Below are 19165 nucleotides of genomic sequence, written 5' to 3'. Positions count from 1 at the left end.
GTAACATTTCTGCTCATCATCATTCAAGCACTCAACATGTTTCTCCTGTGCTGCAGGAATACAAATGTGAAAATTTGAACAAAATTGACAAAACCCCTGTTCCTGGGGCCCTTATATTTTCCCACAAACCTGTCAACAAAGTTGACAAACCTGTGGGAAAAAGTTATCATGGAGAACTTGTCTAGAAATGGCACAAGACACATTTTGTTATTCACCATTTACTAAATTATCAAAGGACACACAGAAAAGAGAAAACCTGCTCACCACACATAAACATTACCTGTTTTAAAAGACCGTGAAAAAAGCCCAGGTTTAGTGTACTGAGAAGACAAAACTGCTTTCTTATCTCCCCAAACAGACAACAAGGTCGACAAAACACTCATGTTTCCCTGGCAGCTAAAAGCAACTAAGAGTTCTCTTGGAGGGATGCTGATCTGTGAGTCCCGAAGGTCTTTATGTTCGAAACTGCAGCTTAACCACTACTTTGAGCTTGACGTTGCTCCTCTGACTTTTATGGATCCTGTGTCAAAGACGGTGTATGACTTCACACTGCCCTCCATCTCAAAGCTGCCGCAGCGCCGGCTTCGCTCTTCTCACAGTGTCTTCTCTGCTTCCCTGAGTACATTGTTTGCCTTCCTTCTGTATTTGCTGCCTGACCTAGACGGTTCTTTCCTCATCTCCAATATTCAATCACTCCTTGCCTATCCTTGCTCTCCATCGAGAACACTGCATTTCCTGAGTCTAACCACCCATCACCTCTGACCCTCCCCTCCTAATGCCCTAGTTCTCAACCTATGGGTCAGGGCCCTTTGGGGTAACTTATCAGATATCCTGCATATCAAATATTTACATTACAATTTGTAAAAGTAGCAAAATTACAGTTATGAAGTAGCAATTAAATAATTTTATGGTTGGCAGTCACGGCAACATGTGTGACGTGTATTATAGGATCGCAGCATTAGGAAGGTTGAGAACCACTGACCTAAGGACCGAGAGCCAGTTCTACCTGCTGTTGGTCTCGCTTGCTAAGCAGACTATAGATGATGCTGTCCTTATGATCCTGTATCTACATCTGAAGGGAATCTGACAAGGCCTCAAGACTGTCAGGCAAGAATCAGAACAATGCTTCAGTTTTCATCTGATGCTCACAAGTCTCACTGAGACACATCAGCAAAACCTCAGTCTCAAAAATACATAAGTCTGGGAGTTTATAAGGAGATCTTGATAACTAAAATGTTATTTCTCTGCCAGGGAGAAAGGAGGGTGGACGCAAAGAGAGGCTCTGTATCCCAAGGAGATGGTGCTGAGGGTACAGAGATGCGTCTAAGGCAGGTTATCTGTTGAGCGATCCTACAGGCCATTTCCACACAGAGATTGGATTTCCACTGTTTTGTCTGTTTGGTGGTCATGTGGACCTTCATTTGCCAGATCCACATTTTACAGACAGCCTTCCCCTGCTTCAGTAATTAACAGCGAAAGGAAAGGCAGTGATTTGGGATACAAGTGCAGTGAGCTGGGGTTTAGGCTCCTGGCTCCTACAACTGGGAGTTGAATGAGTTTGCTTCCCCCGCCCCCAACAACCTATGCTGAAGGGAGAAAAGCAGCAACATCAAATAGCAGTGAGTGGTCAGCTCAGGGAAGCTCCAGGCAGACATCCAGCCCACCCACAGGGAAGCAATACTTCCACAGCACCCCGAGGGAAACCGAATTATAAAAGGAAACGTTTTAAGAAGCATCATCAGTGGTGTGTCTCGGAAAATTACCAGTGCGATTCAAGTCGCAGCTCCCAGTTTCCCCTTAAAAGCGCTTTCTAATAACACTGGGCACATCCCAAACAGCTTCCTCTGCCAAGAGCTCACCAATAGTACCTACCCCACCACCACCACCACCACGAGTGGAAAAAAAATCAATGCCAAGGGAACTCAAATGTCTTAATTTCTAAAGTAAATTTCAAGTATCTATCTTGCTGGGCACTCTTCACGGAGTAAGTCGCTCCTAAATGAATTTAGGAAATGAATATGACCTTTAATAGATAATTTGGTTCCCATATGGAAAGAGCAGAAAAGACAAAATGAGAACGGTGAATGTTGGCCCGAGGTAAAAGTTCTAACGGGGGATGCGGGGGCGGGGGTGGTGGTGGTGGCAGGGATCTCATCTAAAAAAAGAGGAGATGGAACTGGAACCGAAGCAGGGATTTCGGAGTTCAAAACTCCTCCACTCTACAAACCATCTACCGCATTTTGCCTAAAGCTGCCTGGGCTGAACATCCTAAAAGAGGGCGGGCAGTAGGGGGAAACACTCCATTCCGGGTGGAGACGTCTAAAGCTTCCTAAACTCAACAAGCTGCCTCGGGTTAGCACAGATCCGGGGAAAGCGGGGGTTCCTGGAATTGCTCGAGACCGTCCGGCGCTGACCGACCCGAGGGCGACCGCAGATTCCACGTGGGAATCCGGGAGGAGGGAGCGCATCCTCCTCAGCCACTAGGGTGCTGGTGACCCCGAGACCCCCACGGAGGGCCTCGAAGCAGGGGAGCGCAGGGGTTCAGCGGGGCTCGCGGGCACGGCCACTCACCGATGCCGAGCCCCACGACCAGGCGACCCGCCAGCAGCGTCTCCTTGTTGGCGGCGGCGGCCAGCACGGCGGAGCCCGCGGTGCACAGGGCGCTGGCCAGCAGGATGGCGCTGCGCCGGCCGAGGGCGCCGTTCAGGGCCCCTCCGGCCAGCGCCGCGACGGCGGCCGCGCCCACCGCGCCCGACACCAGCAGCTCCTGCCACATCGCGCCCAGGCGCATCTGGCGCCGCAGCAGCAGCATGGCCCCCGACACCACGCCGGTGTCGTAGCCGAACAGGAAGCCGCCGAGCGCCGAGAAGGCGGCGGCCGCGTACACGAAGGCGGGGGTCTCGTCGCGCTGGAACTGCCTGCGCGCCGCGCGCTCCAGCTCCGCGCCCTGCAGGCTGGCGGCCGACTCGGCGGCCAGCAGGCTGCGCTCCCCGCCCGGCGCCCCGGGCTCCGGCTGCCGCCGGCGCCGCTCGCCCATCAGGCTGCTCAGGCTGCGCAGCGTGTACTCCACGTCCTCGCTCGCCTTGCGGGACATGGGACAGGGCGGACGCCGCCGCGGGGCGGCTGCGGGCAAGTTCCGTGGGGCACGGCGCGCTCGCCGCCGGCTGCCGAGCCGCTGCCCGCCGGCCACCTCAGCCGCCCGCTTGGCAACCTCTGCGGGGCTGGCGCTGGCGGAGCGGCCGGGGGCGGGGCCGTGCGTCACTTGTCCGCTCGGGGGGGCGGAGCCAAGCGAGACCTCCTCCTTCCCAGAGCGCGGCATGAGAGGGCCGTCTCCCGTGGGCGTGGCCCACCTCCCTTTGTGGGCGGGGCCACACGCTCCGCCTCCCCGTCTTTGTGGGCGGGGCCAAGCGGCGGGCCCGAGGGGTAGGTGCTGCTGCGGGAGGCGCGGGTCCCTGAGCACCCAGTAGCCGGTCTTGAGGCTGCCGCTGAGGCGCGGAGGCCCGCAGCAGGCTAAGGCCGGCCTGCCCTCCTTCCCCGTCACTCAGCCACCCAGTTCTGTCCTTCGGCAGTGTGAGTCCAACTGCTCCCCGACAGTTGTCAGTTTTGGAGCCCTCTGGGACCCTGATCTCTGGTTTCTTTAGTTTCCTTTCTCCCTGTCCCTTCTCTCTCTCTCAGATTCTTCCCTTCTGAAAAGCGTGTTATGTCTTGACTCTCTGGGGAGAGAGGCAACTCATCTCCCAAGTGAGTCCCCCACTACTTCCTGTGGACCCCCGAAGGGAAAAGCAACTTTGGGCGTGTGCATCACGCTCTTACGTAACCCGGTTCCAAGTGGAAGAAGGAAACCCAAGAATCGGATTTGCGGTGCGATAGGATTTTGCTGCCTTCCTTGCCCGGCAAGTGAGCCCAGAGGTATACCTTCTCCCTGACAAACTCCGCTGCCGCCTCTCGGTTTGGGAAAGCTATTCGAAGTGCCCCATTTTGGCGTAAACAAAGTAGTTTCAGATCGTTTGAGGAGGATGGTTTTAATTGCTAATTGCCAGTTGTTGGTTGGTTTAGGAACCCCGCCTCCCGTTAATTTAAATATTCTGCAAATTATTTTATGTTGTTCCACTTCAGGAGATAAAGACTGATCAGCCATCTTCCTAAGGCAGTCAGAAGAGGGATGCCGGATTTAAATGAAAAAATGTAAAATCCATCTTTTCCATAAGCCACTTCTGCTCTCGTTTGGTTCCCTTATTTGAACAAAAGTTTCTTAGCATGAGGCCTAGTCATGCAGCCCGAGCCTGTTTCCCTCAGAAAAAATGTTTGTCGTCCCTATTACACTATGAAGTTATTAGAATTTCTCCAAGTCCCTTTCGCTTTATCAGTCACCGAAGCTCCATAATATCGCACTCTCCAGCAAAGAGGGGAAAAACAATCATCTCAGCGGAATAACGTTAAAGGTATCGTGTAGCTTTGAAGCAAGGCTTCACCATCTTCCCAGGGAGAGATTAAACAGACTTTAGACTCTGAAACAGTGAAATCTAATACTCAGACTTCAAAAGATCCGGGAGAGAGCGTGCCTGTCCGGAGCCCACTGTAGCAAGACTGCGCCGCCTGGTGGCCCGTCGATTTATTAGCCTTCTGCTGAGACCAGCTCCCCAAGATCACAGTTTCTTCCTGTTGAGAGGAAAGAAGCTGAACTTCAAATCCAGCTGACATGGTGAACGCCATGACTCCTACTCACTGGCAGCTCCAAATTCAGCTTCTGGGTTCCATAACACTAACTACTCCTTAAAATGATGTAAACCTAGTCTTACGTTACTGATGGAATTAGATACAGCTAAACAGCTCTTCCGGGCTCTTGGCAGGAGCCAAGTACAGTCAGGCCCCGCAGCATTCAACTCTAATACTCTTCCCTGTAGCCTGCCCCAGCTTAATGTCCTGGGGAAATAGAAAGTTCAGGGGCTTAGTCAAGGCAGAGTACATCTCTACCGGTGTTTCACAGAATATTTAAAATCACTCGGTTACAAGGCTCAGCGCGTACTCATTGACCACAGCATGAAAATCACTTTTAAATTGTAATTGATTGCTAATCGAGATTAAGTGTGAGGTGCCATTATTGATTTACTAAGCAAGTCCCAAATCCCAAAGCTTAAGGACATTTACTTACACATTCCCAGAATAATAGGACCCCCTGAAGAAGGAAATAAATGAGTGTGTGGATATACTACGACACATTCTGAACACTGGACAGAGGAGCAATTGATCCAGTGGAAATATGTTTGTTGTTGGGCTAAAGATGTAACTGGAGAATGCTCTCCTCAAATTCAACAAGGCCCCAAATTCAAATTCAGTACAACCCAAAGAAAAGATGGGAGCATAGATCTGGAAGAAGGGATGAGTTGTTGGGAACTCAATGCTGTACTTATCAGATGTTTATTTTTAGTTACATGAGTAGTATATTCTTGCTGAAAAGCAATATGTCGATAAACATAATTCCCCCAAAAGAAAAAAAAAACTTTCAAGATGTGGTAGTTTGAATGAGAATGGCCCCATAGACTCTGATGTTTGAGTACCTTGTCTCAGTTGGTGAAACTGTCAGGGAAGGAGGTGTGGCCTTGTTGAAGGAGATGTGTGCTTTGAAGTTGTTTCAAAAAGCTGATATCATTTGAAATTCCATTTGCCCCCCCCCGTCCTGCTCTCTCTCCCCCCCCCCCTCTCTCTGTCTTTTGCCTGTGGATCAGATATAGGCTTTCAGTCACTGCTCCAACCATTCCTGCCTACCCGCTGCTGTGATCCCCACCTTGACAGTCATGGACTCTCACCTTCCAAAACTGTAAGCCCCAAATAAACTTTTTTTTCTTAAGTTACATGCGCCATAGTGTTTTATCACACCCATAGAAGAGTAACTAAAACATTTACCATCATTCTCCTCTACCCCTTATGACTGCAGCTGATTTCTCCAAGTCAATGTGGTTCATAAGAGGATACAACCAGCTCCAAACCTGTTATCTTTTCCACTCCTATCAGAGAGAATGGTGAAAAGATTGCCTTCTCTTCAGCACTGGTCGAATTCTCACTGTTTCTACCTGAATCTGGCAATTGCAGAGTACTCTCTGAGAAGGTGCAGTTTGACAATGATAAGATTAAAACCAACCAACATCTCCATCTTGAGCTTGAGCAGAGATAATCTGGGGGAGGACTGTGAGAGGTTTCCCATAAGGAATGTGTTGCATGCACTATTTGTCAACAGTAGGCAGATAACTGCTGACAGTATGACAGATCTGAGTTACTGTAAGTACCTATCAAAGTAAGAAAGCTAAAGTAAAACATCTCAAACATGACTGGCTAAGAGAACCAAATACATTTCTCAGATAGCAGAGAAAGAAAACTTGCAGGAAAATATTTAGTTCACACTGGCCCAAATACAGGTTTCAATATAAATAAGTACACTATTTACTAACATTTACTTTAGGAAAAAGTACTTCATTTGCACTGTCCTTATTCTCATTGTCTATGAAAATATCTGCTAATTGTTGTGGACATTTTGGCTTATGACAAGTAAACATGTTTTTGTTATAAGTCCAAATTGGGGGTTTTAGTTTGGCCACACCTGTTAAGGGTCTCATGCAGAGCATGGTCGTTGCCAGCTGGAATTAGTTGAATTCTGAAGACTTTGAGGGTTATAAATAGACAGTCTAGAGGAAGACAGCGTGGCTGCTTGGAGAAAGACTGCTTGCTGCTGGTTTGTCCTGCTGCTGCCTTTGCGGTTTGTGGATTTGCTGGTCCTGGACTTCTGGATTTTCTGACCACTGACCAAAAGAATCCTCTGACCCTACCCAGAAGAAAGTAGCTAAGCCAAGCTCCACTCCTTCTCCCCATTAACCTTTCTCTTCTATCTGGTATTGGGTTGCTGGAAGGGATTGGAAAAGAGAGGAAGATACAAAAGAAACCAAAATAAAATAGACCTAACCTCTTTTTATTTCCATTTCTTTTATATTTCTCTCTACTACCGGTGTTGGGGTGTTAGAAGGTACTGGGGTAGAGTAAGGAGGAAAAGATTTTTAAAAACATAAATAAAAGTTTTCAAAAGTAATGCCAACAACTACTCTAGAAAAATAAATCACAAATTATTAGACTGAAAAGAAGTGATTGACATAAAATTCTGACTGAGTTCACAGGAGAAGAGACAGTAATTGTCTGAATTTGTATTTTGGTGCTGAAAAAAAAAAGGCCTTTAATCTTTTAGGCAAGTGCTATGCTACTAAGCTAACCCAGTTTCTGATTGGTTGCAACTTAGGTACTAAAAACTCATATTTTTGCTCTCTTGTTTAAGACGACATATAAAAATTGTTTTAAATTTTCTAATTTCCGTCTAGTACTAAGCTTTTTTAAAAATATACTATCACTTGGGAAAATCAAGGCATGAATGATTTTATCTTGCTTGGGTTCTACATTTATGTAATTTCTACATTTATCGGTGACTATTTTCTGTCTGGTGATCAATTTGTGGAGACTTAGTTACAAGAGACAGAACACGATTTTTATGCACTTACCTTTAAATTAATGTATCTTAACCAGCTACTACCCATACATGAGATAGTATTTTAGAAAAAAAAATATCATCAACTAAAATAAATAAATAAATCCATAAAATCCAATAAGTATCCAGTAGGAATAAACACTATAAAAATCTTTGAAAAGAAAATCTTTACAAATTGTGAGACTCAGCATTAATCTCTATCTATTGCAAAAAGGATCTTCTCTAATGAGAATCCAGAGACACGCTAATGTGTGGGTAAAAGATAACAGCTTACGGACAGTTAGGAGATGTCTCCCCAGGGCTGAGGGATCATCGCAGAAGAATGGGAGGGAAGATTTTAAGAGGCAGAAATACTGTGCATCTACAGCAAAGCACTATTTGCTCGACAGGACAAGGTCATTGTACGAATGAACTCATAGTGGCTATGACTGCATAAAACATATGTAAGCTCAAGACAAAATCCCAGCATAGATGGTGTGATGGTTTGAATGAAAATGGCCTCCTTAGGCTCTGTTTTTGGAACTGTTTTTGGAAGGATTAAGAGGTGTAGCCTTGCTGAAAGAGGTATATCACTAGGGGGTTGATTTCGAGGTTCCAAAAGCCCAAGGAAGGTCCAGTCTTGCTCTCCGTCTGCCTGCTGTCTGTAAATCATGATGTCAGCCCTCAGTACCGTGCCTGCCTACCTCCCTGCCTTCCACCATTTTCTCTGCCTTGGACTAAACTTCTGAAACTGTAAGCAAGTCCCCAGTGAAATGCTTCCTTTTATAGGCTGCCTTCATCATGGTGTCTCTTCACAGCAATAGAACAGCAAGTAAGAGAGGTGGAGGGAGGAGTTCATGACATTGCATCTGTAGCTGAAAAGCCATTAGCAATTAGTGACTGGTGGGGGGAAATGAATAAGCTTTCTCCATAGATGGAGGCCCTGAGACTAGCCATGACCCAGTTGATGGTCTTCTACCCACACACATAGGGTCAGCACTAAGAGGATTCAGTGGGTATTAAAAAAGAGATCATGTGGAGTTGGGAGGAAAAAGTGGTTGTGGGAGAGAAGGAGGTGTATTCAAGGGGAGAAAAGGGGAGGTACACTTCACTGGAACATACTATATACATGTATGAAATTCTTAGTAAAAATAAAGAAAATCTTGACAATTGTGCAGCTAAAAACTAAGTCAATGTACTTATCAATTAGCAGTTTATAGTCTTCAAAAACAGCTTTAAGCTCTCCAGAGAACTAGAAAACTTATTTCAGTAACTTTTGCAAAATAAGATAAATAACTAAAAGGCTTCCCACTGTGAAAAATTATCCCTCAAAATACAATGCAAAAAAAAATGTGTTTCTGAGCTGAAGAGCTATATTATCTTCTCTAAATTGTTGATATATTGTAAGATGTTTGGATAAGCACAGGAAAACTCCGTAAGTAAGATACTGTCACTAGCTAATCATGACAGATCTCTCTTGGGGATGATTTGGTAAAGAGATGAGAATGTAATCATACACAGACAAGAAAAGCAAAGTGAGTTCTTCTGTGTAGTCTTTGTTTTCCAGAATGATGATGACAGTTCCACGCAGGAGCCCAAGGGTAATCACAGTTATTACTCACAGACATAGTGGCTAAGTGTACCCTCAGCCTTAAATTACTATAGTGACAGATGAGAAATTCAGTGTGAAGAACAGACGGGAGCACAGCCAACTAGTTTATATAGCACTCACAAAATTATTAGTGTTTTTATTGTTTCGTTATTTCAAGACAGGGTCATGTATGTATCCCAAGCTAGACTAAAATACTCTATCCTCCGGCCTCAACCTCCCAATTGCTGGGCTACAGGAATGCACCACAATACTTACAGATTTAAAGCCCCCTTTTATATTAAAAATGAATTAATATTAAGTTCAGGAGTAAAGAAAAATTGCTTTGGGGCTCCCTCTGTGTGTTGTATATTTGTGTTTTTCTGTCTGTGTTATATGGTATTTTAGTTTAGGTTTTTATTGCAGCAACGAAACACAGTGATCAAAGCAACTTGGGAGAGAAAGGGTTTATTTCAGCTTATGCTTCTGAGTAAGAGACCATCATTGAAGGCAGGAACTCAAACAGGGCAGGATCCTGGAAGCAGGAGCTGACATAGAAGCCATAGAAGAGTGTTGCTGACTGGCTTCCTCCTCATGGCTTGCTCAGTCTGCTTTCTTAAAAAACCTAGAACTACCAGCCCAGGGGAGGTGCCACCCACAATGGGCTGGGTCCTCCCGCATTAATCACTAATGAAGAAAATGCCCTACAGCTGGATCTTATGGAGCTGCTCAATGGCAGTTTCTCAATGGCAGTTTCCTCCTTTCAGATGGCTGTAGCTTGTGTCAAGTTGGCTGACATATGAGAAATCAGAACATTTGGCCTCTTCCTGTAATGTCCTAGCTGGCCTAGAACTTGCTATGTAGATAAGGCTGCCCTTTGTGCTTTTCAAATATCCTGTACCTTCCTCCCAAATACTTTGGGGGAGGGACATACATACACACACACACACACACACTACAGCTGTTTCTACCTACAAGGATCAGGTCATCTTTTGTTCTTTCCACATTTGGCATGGTGAAGGAGAAGGCAGAACCTGCCTACTCAGCCAGATCAGGTGCTCAGTGAGAGGACAAATGTCACACTGTTTTTCTAGCCATCTTTCACAATATAGCCCAAGCTGGCCTTGAACCTATTATCCTCTGATGTTGCTTTGCAAATGCTGAGATTTCAGCACTGAACTCTGAGTTTAATTCATAATAATCCAATACAATAAAAGCATACTTTCTATTGTGAAATTAATTTAAAATCAAGACTGGAAAGATCCCAGCAGTTAGAAGTTAAATAACACACTTCTGAATTAACCATGGGTCAAAGATAGAAGGAGATTAGAGTATGTTTTTAACTGAGTGAAAATAAAAACACAACACAAGCACTAAATGCCTATAATAGCAACAAGGGAACTAGTCAATAGTCCCTGCTTCAACCTTGACAAGAAAGATTTTCTGTTAGGTTTTCTCCCAGAAGGTTTTGTTGTTGTTGATGATGGCGATGGTGATTGTTTTTTTTTTTTTTTTTTGTTTTGTTTTTGTTTTTGTTTTGTTTTGTTTTGTTTTTGTATGTGTTTTGAGCCAGGTTCTCACTATGTAGTACAGACTAACAGTGATGCTCCTGCCTTAGACCCTATTAAGTTCTGCTATTATGGGTATGTACTACTATACCAGGCTTCTTAATGATAGCACTAAAAGCATAACCATTAAAAAAAAAAAAAAAGATTTGTAAACTGACTTTTTATCGAAACCAGAAAAAATACACTTCAAGGAGTATCTTTTTATTTTAATCAAATTTATTTTTAGGTAATGATAGTTTCACATCTGTAGGGTCTTGGCTAAGGTTACTGTTGCTGTGATCAAACACTATGACCAAAGCAACTTGGGAAGGAGAGGGTTTATTTGGCTTACGTGTCTGGCATCATAGTTCACTGAGGGAAGTGAAGGTGGGGACTCAAACGGAACAGGAACTGATGCCTGAGCCTTCGAGGAATGCTACTTACTGGCTTGTTCCCCATGTCTTGCTCAGCCTGTTCTCCTATAGACCCACGATCACTAACCCAGGGGTGAATGGAGTGGCATTGATAATCTGAGGTCACAATCCTGGAATGAAGGGCTGGCAAGTGAAAAAACATGGGACATGTGGCCCTCTGGCAGGCTTTGGGAATATTTTTCAGAATTATTCACTGTGCTTATTTTTAGCTAGAACTACGGAAGTTCTTGTGATATGTCATTGTGTGTGTGTGTGTCTGTGTCTATGTGTGTGCCTGTGTGTGCACATTGCTGAGTATTGAACATAGGATCTACGAGATTCTAGTTAACTACTCTACCACTAAGTCATATCTTCTCTAGATTTAATTTATACTATAATAAATATTTCATCATTTTGAGTAACTCTCAAATACATAGCATGCATTTTTAATATTCTCATCCATACTTTTGTTGTTAAGTGTATAGAAATGATATCAAGTTTTATATGCTTATTTTATATAGATACCTTATTAGTTTTAAATGTTCTTTTTTATTATTCAGAAAATACCTTTAAGAAAATAAAAGGATGAGTCTGGAGAGATAGCTAAGTGGTTAAGAACATTGGCTCCTCTTCCAGAGGACCCAGATGGCATCTCACAACTGTCTATAACTCCAGTTCCACGCAATCTGACACCCTCTCAAAGTCATACAGGAAAAACACCAATGTGCATAAAATAAAAATAAATTAATTCTTTAAAAAAGAAAAGGACAAGCTACTAACTACAGGGGAAAATTACAAATTTCAAACATGAAAGAGGACTCATATCCAAACTGTTGATATGCAATAATGAAAATGCAAACAAGTCAATTTAAAAAGATAAGTAGTGAATTGGGGAAACAGTATTCATAATTAGTTCATATACACAGTTCCCTATCTAATATCTACTAGTCATTAGGAGCATGTAAATGAAAATCAGGGTGAGGTATGACTGCACACCTAATCAAAGTGAACCACTTGACCATATCAAATATTTTTGAGACTATAATAGGTCTCCAGATGTGACCATAAAATGATGCAATTATTTAAAGGTATTTTTTCAAAAAAAAAAAACATTATATATCTTATGATCCAACCATTCAACTTTTCAATATTTTGCAGAAAAAATGAAAATGTGTATCAATACAAAACCACTGTGGCTCTTACAGTAGACAAAAAAATCCATATATATATGGGTACAATAGCACATTATGAAAAAAGAAGTCATAAATTTGAAAAAGAGCATGGACAGGTATTGGGAAGGGTGGAGGAAAGGAGGGAGGAGAAATATAATTAAATTGCAATCTCAAAAATAAGCAAAAAGAAAAAGAAAAGGAAATCATACTTAAAAATAAAAATATAGGAAGTGGTGTATTAATCATTTCATCAAACTCCTAGGCAAACATATTTGTGCACTGCATATTTTGATCCATAAGGTAATAAAGGTGTTAGGGAGATTAACCAATCAGTTGGAAATGTGCAATGTGGCAAATAGATTAAGAGATGTGATTTATGTCACCTGATTAGATTAGACACTCTTCTTTCCTGACATCTTTTGCATAACTGCTTGTAATAAGACTGTCCCAGTCATCAGCCAGATCTTTCTGTCACTCTGTTCATACCTAAGGCTGGGAGGGTATGTGTCTGTCTCTCTTCTCCTTCATTGCCAGGGCTGACTTTTCCTAGTTAAGTGTTTGGAGGGTACAAGGCTGCTTTCTAGCTTAGCTATGCTTAAGCATCTCCTTTGCTGCTAGACATTTAGTTTATTACTAAATGAGGAAGTCCCTGAGCAGAAGTCCAAAAGTGATGTTTCCCAGGCGTCGAAAAGACAATGTCGATGTACGGTTGCCATGGAGTTTAAGTCTGCTTACGGCTGCGTTCCTTCAATGCAGCACAGGACAGCTAAATTATCTGGAGAAAACATTGCTTTATCCTGGTGAGATAATTCGTCAGACTTTGAAATAGCCACGTAAGTCAATGATCTCCTTACTTGCCAGCAGGCTCATGAACTTATGGGAGCCAAAGAATGTTGCCAGCTGTTTGCAAGAGCAAATTTCTGTTGTTATAATATTACAAATATACTATATTTTTATTAAAAAACATGAATTTTTTTTTAAATCTTGGGAAAGAAGAAACTCTCCATTAAAGACAAACCTCTTGAGAAATACATGTCTGCATCCTGGAGTAGTGTCAATACCTGCGTATTGGTAAGAGAGGCGAGTATCATTAATACCCTTTGTGCTCTCTCTCAAGGACAAGCATATAATGACGGCTGCCTGTTGATAACAGTGCAGGCACTGTTGCTGTCCCAGGAGATATTTCTTACCAACATGATATTACTCGTACCTATAAGAACATACATAGAAATGTAATATTTTCACGTGAACCTGGTTGTGTAGTTTGGTACAGAGAGAAGACAACTCGGGACTGTATCATAAAATGGTGTTACTATTAGGCATATCATCCAAGAACCTTAGATTTGTGGCAGTCTTAATTCTTCTAAGTTGGTTTCTTATTTCTGAATAAGCTGATCTTATTTCTTCTGCTCACTGTTTGTTGCTTGTTTGTATTGTTTTGTTTTTCCTTTTAGGAATTCTCTCTCTCTCCCTCTCTCTCTCTCTCTCTCTTTCTCTCTCTCTCTCTCTCTCCCTCTCTCTCTCTCTCTCTCTCTCTCTCTATATATATATATATATATATATATATATATAAAACATTTAATAATTTAAACTATGTTAACTTTGCTTTGTTTTTGTGTTACTAAGGACTAAGTCCAAGGCCTCACATATGCCAGGAAGTATTTTGAAGCAGGGTCTGGCTGAATTTCCCTGTTACCTTGCTTCAAACTTGCAACACTCTTGCCTGGACCTCTTGGAGAGCTATAATTACAGGTATACTCCACCTAACCATGTTTTTAATGTGGTTTTGTAGGAGGCTATGTTTATAAATAGCCTTCAAATGAAATGATTTCACAGACAATTGTTGGTTTCATAAGGTTTTTTTTTAAGTCAGGTTGTGCTTACTTTAGTGTCCACTTTTGTACACTGCGGTAAAACATGTCTTCAGAGAAGTTCCCCAAAATGATGGGCACGGAGGGGGCACTACAGCCTGGCACTGTGTTCACCAAAAGACACCTGTAGACGTACATCAAAGCAAAGCAGCAGCAGCTGGCATTTCACTGTTGGGTCAAATGCTTACTGTTTTCTCAAGTGGAGTTTCTCATTTGAGAACAGACCTGCTCTGCATGTAGACAACAAACTCTCTCAGTCCGTAGTTCCACACAATCAACAGCAATCAGGGATGCCAACAACTTGACCTAGCAGGAGGATTGACCCTTTCTGACAGTTTGCAATATGTCAAATGCTGCAGCCTAAAAACCACAGCCCGTTCTTCCACAATTAAAACTATTCTTAAAATACTATGTTTACCACATGGAATAAATTATTACTTCTTTGGTGTATTCAATAATCAATACTATGGGGAAATAAAACTTTGTGATTCTTTTGTTCAGGAGTAAAAATATCCTCATGATTTATTCCACCAAATGTCAGTGGGCCCAGCTCTTTTCTTCAAAGGTATGTTTGAGGAGACATGGGTTGACATGACTGTTACCAATGTTTTGTGTATTTTTTGTTCATTTTAATAAATGTCCCATGGAGAGTGATGGCTCTTCCTAACCATACGTAGGTGAAGCCAAGTGTAAGGAAAGATTATTGTCATTCCTTGGTGTTCATTTTCATTTCCCCTCTTCCTCAGTTATCACCCAGCCCTTCCTATCTTTTCCATAGTGATATGCTTTAAGAGTTTATCCATCAATTTGCTATAGTACATGTATATGTACTTATTACTAAGAAAAGCCAAAGAGTCATAATAAAAATGCCATGGAGACAACATTCTTATAGAACTGGAGAGTATTCATGTCAAATCGTAATAGCTACCCACAGAACAACAGACTCTAAGAGGAAGCTGCCTGAGCTGTACTTAACTTTGTTGCAAAAATGCTGCCCTAGGAATAATTGTTCTCCATCTGTTTCCCATCTTTCACCACTCAAATCACACGTCAAAATCTCAGGAGAGAAAATGTGACTGCTCTGCCATAAGGGAAGTATAAAATCTTTGGTGTGCACATGAGGTCATCTCAGCATCCAACTGATAATGCTTCCTAAGCAACACTTCTGAATGGGCTCCTATTTGCCCTTGGGTGAATGACTTCCTGCACCACCTTCCTTTCTTATGTTTCCTGATTATTGTGAGGATCAAGGCCAACTCAGATGGAAACCTATCACACATATGCAAAAAGGAACTGGAGACATCATTCTGTGCTTTCTTTGAGCAAGTGCATCTAGAATAAACATAAATGGTTAGGTAGGCTATATCCCCCACTCTTCTGTTATTAAGTTTTCTTGGGCTTTAAAAACATTCCATGGGTCTTTTCCAAGCCAGTATTGGGGGTGGGGGGAATGTCTATTGTTTTGAGTAAGGGGGAAAAAAACAGGCTGTATTAGTCACTTTTCTATCATTATGAAACATGACAAACACAACTAACAAAAGAAAATGTTATATTTTGGGCTTTCAGGTTAAGCCTTTCCATAGGCAGCAGGTACCCAGAACAGAAGCTGAGGTCTCATATCTTGAACCACACACAGGAAACCAGGAAGTCACACTTGAAAGGGTGAGAGTCTTTTGAGACCTGAGAGCCTTCCCTCATTTCTGTATTTCCTCCAGCAATGTCCCACCTCCTTCCCAAACAACCACCAACTGGGGAACACATATGTATTCACATATACGCCTGAGACTCATGGGAGACGATTCATTCAAAGCACCAGGGGAGGTAGGGGTTACAGAAATTATTCATGAGAGCTCATTCAATAGCGTTTTGTGTTTTGGAATGTGTTCCCTCCCAGTTTTGTTTTGGTTGTTTTGTGAGGTGATTGGAACTTTGGGGTCATGTTTACAGGTTACCAGCTGCTGTTAATTAGACCACTTGTGACCCTTAGCACTTTCCTGGTCAACATATTCATTATTACCTTCAGAATATCTTTTCAGTGTCCTGTGTATCGTTATATTTGGACCCTTATTAGACGTAAATTTGCTCAGCAAGTAAAGAAAAGCATTTCATACTGGCAGGAGAAAACTATCAATTTTATTCTGCCCTGAGGGGCACTGATTTCTACTACACAATAAATGAGGGGACATGAGTTTGTAACCTACAGGGTCAGCTGTGGATGGAGAGTTACAACCACAGGCAGTGAAATCCAGGACCCGTGTCCTCCAGGGATGGCCTGGTACTGCCAGAAGGCAAACAGCACAAATCAGCCAAGATGGCAACCCACGTGAGAGAATTCTAATACTGGCACAAGAGATAAATATTATCAATTTTGCCTTTATGAGACTGGGGGCTGAGGCTTACTCCCCTCATTTTCATGCAGTGGGTCAGCAGAGGTTTGAGGCGCTTATGTTTTGCAGAGAACTGGGTAACAGACTGGAGTCAGTGCAAGGAAAAAAGGGCTGAGAGGCTGTATGTGAGCAAGCTCTGTGCACCACCTCTAACTCTCTTATTTCAGCATGGCAGTGGAGACTAGATCCCCAGCAGCTTCAGAGTGTTTGAGGTACAATGTGGCAGCCTCAAGGTGTCACCAAGTCCCACACAAGTCCACCCTGCTCAATAGCTTCAGTGATGTCATATCCTCAGAAACTCTTTGTGTTCGGCCTTCTGCATGGCTAGCATCTAGGTCATGGCCGATAGATTTGATGGATAATGCATTCCCTTCCCTCCCTCAGTGGGTTGTTCCCAAGATGGGTTTTATGAGGCTTTCCTCTGTTCTCATAGATCGAGGTCCCAGCCATCCAAAAGTGATGGCATTTCCTACTGCTTTTCTCTTTTTTTCCTCATCTCTCTCTCTCTCTAATTTTCAGTGCTGAAGTCAGAAATTACATTCCTAAATAAATTGCTTGAAAATAAACTTTTGTCTCAGTTACTGCTTTTGCAACAACTTGGGATAAAGTGAAAATATAGGTTTTGTTTATTTAAACTGTATTAGAAACCCACTGTGGAATTGGGGTTTAGAAAACTGATATACCAGTACCCCCCCCCCCCGCAACCAAAAAACTCTAAAATCAATGATCACAAAGCACTGTGAGTGATGCTTTAATTATTAGAACCTTCTTTTAACTTAGAAAAAGGAAGAAAGGAAAGGAAGAAAAGGAATTTAGCCACAATAGTTAAGGCCAAATACTTAACATTATCTCTTTATATACACACATATTAATATAAGTATCTTGCAATTCTCCTGCTCTGTAGCTCAGGCTTTCCACAGTGGGTCACAGCCCCACATGGGCACCATGAGCTGGATATAAGGGTTCCCAAATCAGCTGGCAGCAGTAAAGGTTTCTGAGCACATCACAATCAGATCAATCCAAAATTAAATGCAGAATGAGTCTGGGGTATGCACGGTAGCTCACTCATGTCAAGGTTTGCAATGTCCTGGCAGCCATGGTTCTGAGCACATGTGTGCACGGTACATGCTATCATTCCTGACACACCAGCAAATGCTTCCTGAAGCCTCTCAGCTTAGATCAGAGGAGATGTTCTGTGTCCTGCATGTTGGATCTCAAACCCTGGACTAGTCTCAGTACCTGTGGCTCCTCCCAGCACTTCTCACCCTGCCCCATACTCTAAAGCTCTCCCCACAAGGGGCTGGGGCTCGCTTCATTTTCCCTGGCTTCTGATTCTCTATACCTCAGACATTTTGACTATATCAGTCTCTCGATCTTTTGATCTTTTGGACCAGGCTGCCTCATGGTCAGAGGATCCTCTCTTGTCTCCCTCCTCCTCTCTTCTCTCCCTCTCCCTCTCTTCTCTCCTTCCCCCTCTCTCCTCTCATGGTCTGGCTTAGTGTTCTGGTCATGTTCAGCCTGGACTTCTCTCTGCCTGCCTTCTCCCTTGTAGCTACAATAAAATCTTCTCCATAGTTTAGAATTAGGTATGTCCTCCTCCTCTTACTTCATTTCTTTCATTCGGTATATTATAGAGCTTTTACTGTACAGAGCATTCTGCTTGCTTAGAAACATTCCAGTTTACTCACGAGAAATAAGACTTTTAATATTTTCCTACTGTCTTTCTCAGCATTTAAGGGTTAAACTTGGAGTCTTTTGCTTGCATTGTGTGATAGTGTTAGGTTTTTTAAAAATTGATATTTGAGATGCTCACTTCAGTTTCACACACACACACACACACACACATCTTTAAATGGATTTTGGCTTGCAATTAGGACAGAATTTCCAGCAATTTCTGAAATGGCACTAAATGTACTGCTGCTGTTTTGTGCTACAAATTGGTGTTCAAAGTGGTGATCTTAACATTGATGAGACACAATCAAAATATCAATCACCTCTGGAAAATGTTGAAGATGCTTCATATTCTGACATGTCAAGTGCTCAGCCAAGATTTGGTGCCTTATAAAACAATAAACCATGACAGCTACCTTATTAGTATTCAGACTGTTTTCATCTTTAATAAGTGGTAGAATTATATGTATGCTCAATAATCATAAAAATATTCTTTTTATTGCTTATTATTAGTAAATACTAGATTTGTGTATGTTTCATATACATACCATGGGATTGGATAGAAATTTCTCGAACAAACAAACAAAAAAGTACAAAATGGAAAAAGTTTAAAAATCCTAATTGCAACTTTATTTCTCTTTTCCTTCCTTCCTTCTACCCTCCTTCCCTCTGCCTTTCTCCTTCTCTCTTACTATTGTCCATTAATTATTTAAGAAATTTAATCTTTTGTTATGTTGAATTTTTTACATTCAAGTATCACTTTAAAGATCAATATGTTCCTGTCTATATGTGTGTATTTACATACAGATGTGTGTTGCTAATATATATTTTATATAAGTTATAAAAATATATATGAGATGCTTGCAAATCATGTGATGATGAGTGTGTGAGAACAGCCTTCTCTGCCTTCTTGCTGCTGATTTTCTGTCTTCCAGCTACAACATTTTCCTGCTCTCCTGTGCTGAGGTAAAACAAGACTCATTTCCTGCTCCTTCCTCGGAGGTCAGAGTGA

At 42.6% G+C, this 19165-nt stretch overlaps 1 protein-coding gene across 2 annotated transcripts in view; it reads right to left on the bottom strand.

Moving 5' to 3' along the window:
* The window catches only part of Slc2a13 (solute carrier family 2 member 13), a 265113-nt gene extending 261893 nt beyond the window's left edge, over positions 1 to 3220 (bottom strand). For both annotated transcript variants that reach the window (XM_060388794.1, XM_060388795.1), the window contains exon 1: positions 2572 to 3220. In XM_060388794.1, coding sequence (XP_060244777.1) covers positions 2572 to 3094 — 523 coding nt within the window. In that variant the 5' untranslated portion in view covers positions 3095 to 3220. The remainder of the gene's footprint in view (positions 1 to 2571) is intronic.
* Positions 3221 to 19165: the final 15945 nt, after the last annotated feature.

Source organism: Meriones unguiculatus, chromosome 8, assembly GCF_030254825.1.
Source record: "Meriones unguiculatus strain TT.TT164.6M chromosome 8, Bangor_MerUng_6.1, whole genome shotgun sequence".
In the NCBI taxonomy this organism is placed as follows: Eukaryota; Metazoa; Chordata; class Mammalia; order Rodentia; family Muridae; genus Meriones; species Meriones unguiculatus.
Note: the sequence above shows the minus strand (reverse complement) of the source record. Positions and strands in the feature narration are given on the sequence as shown.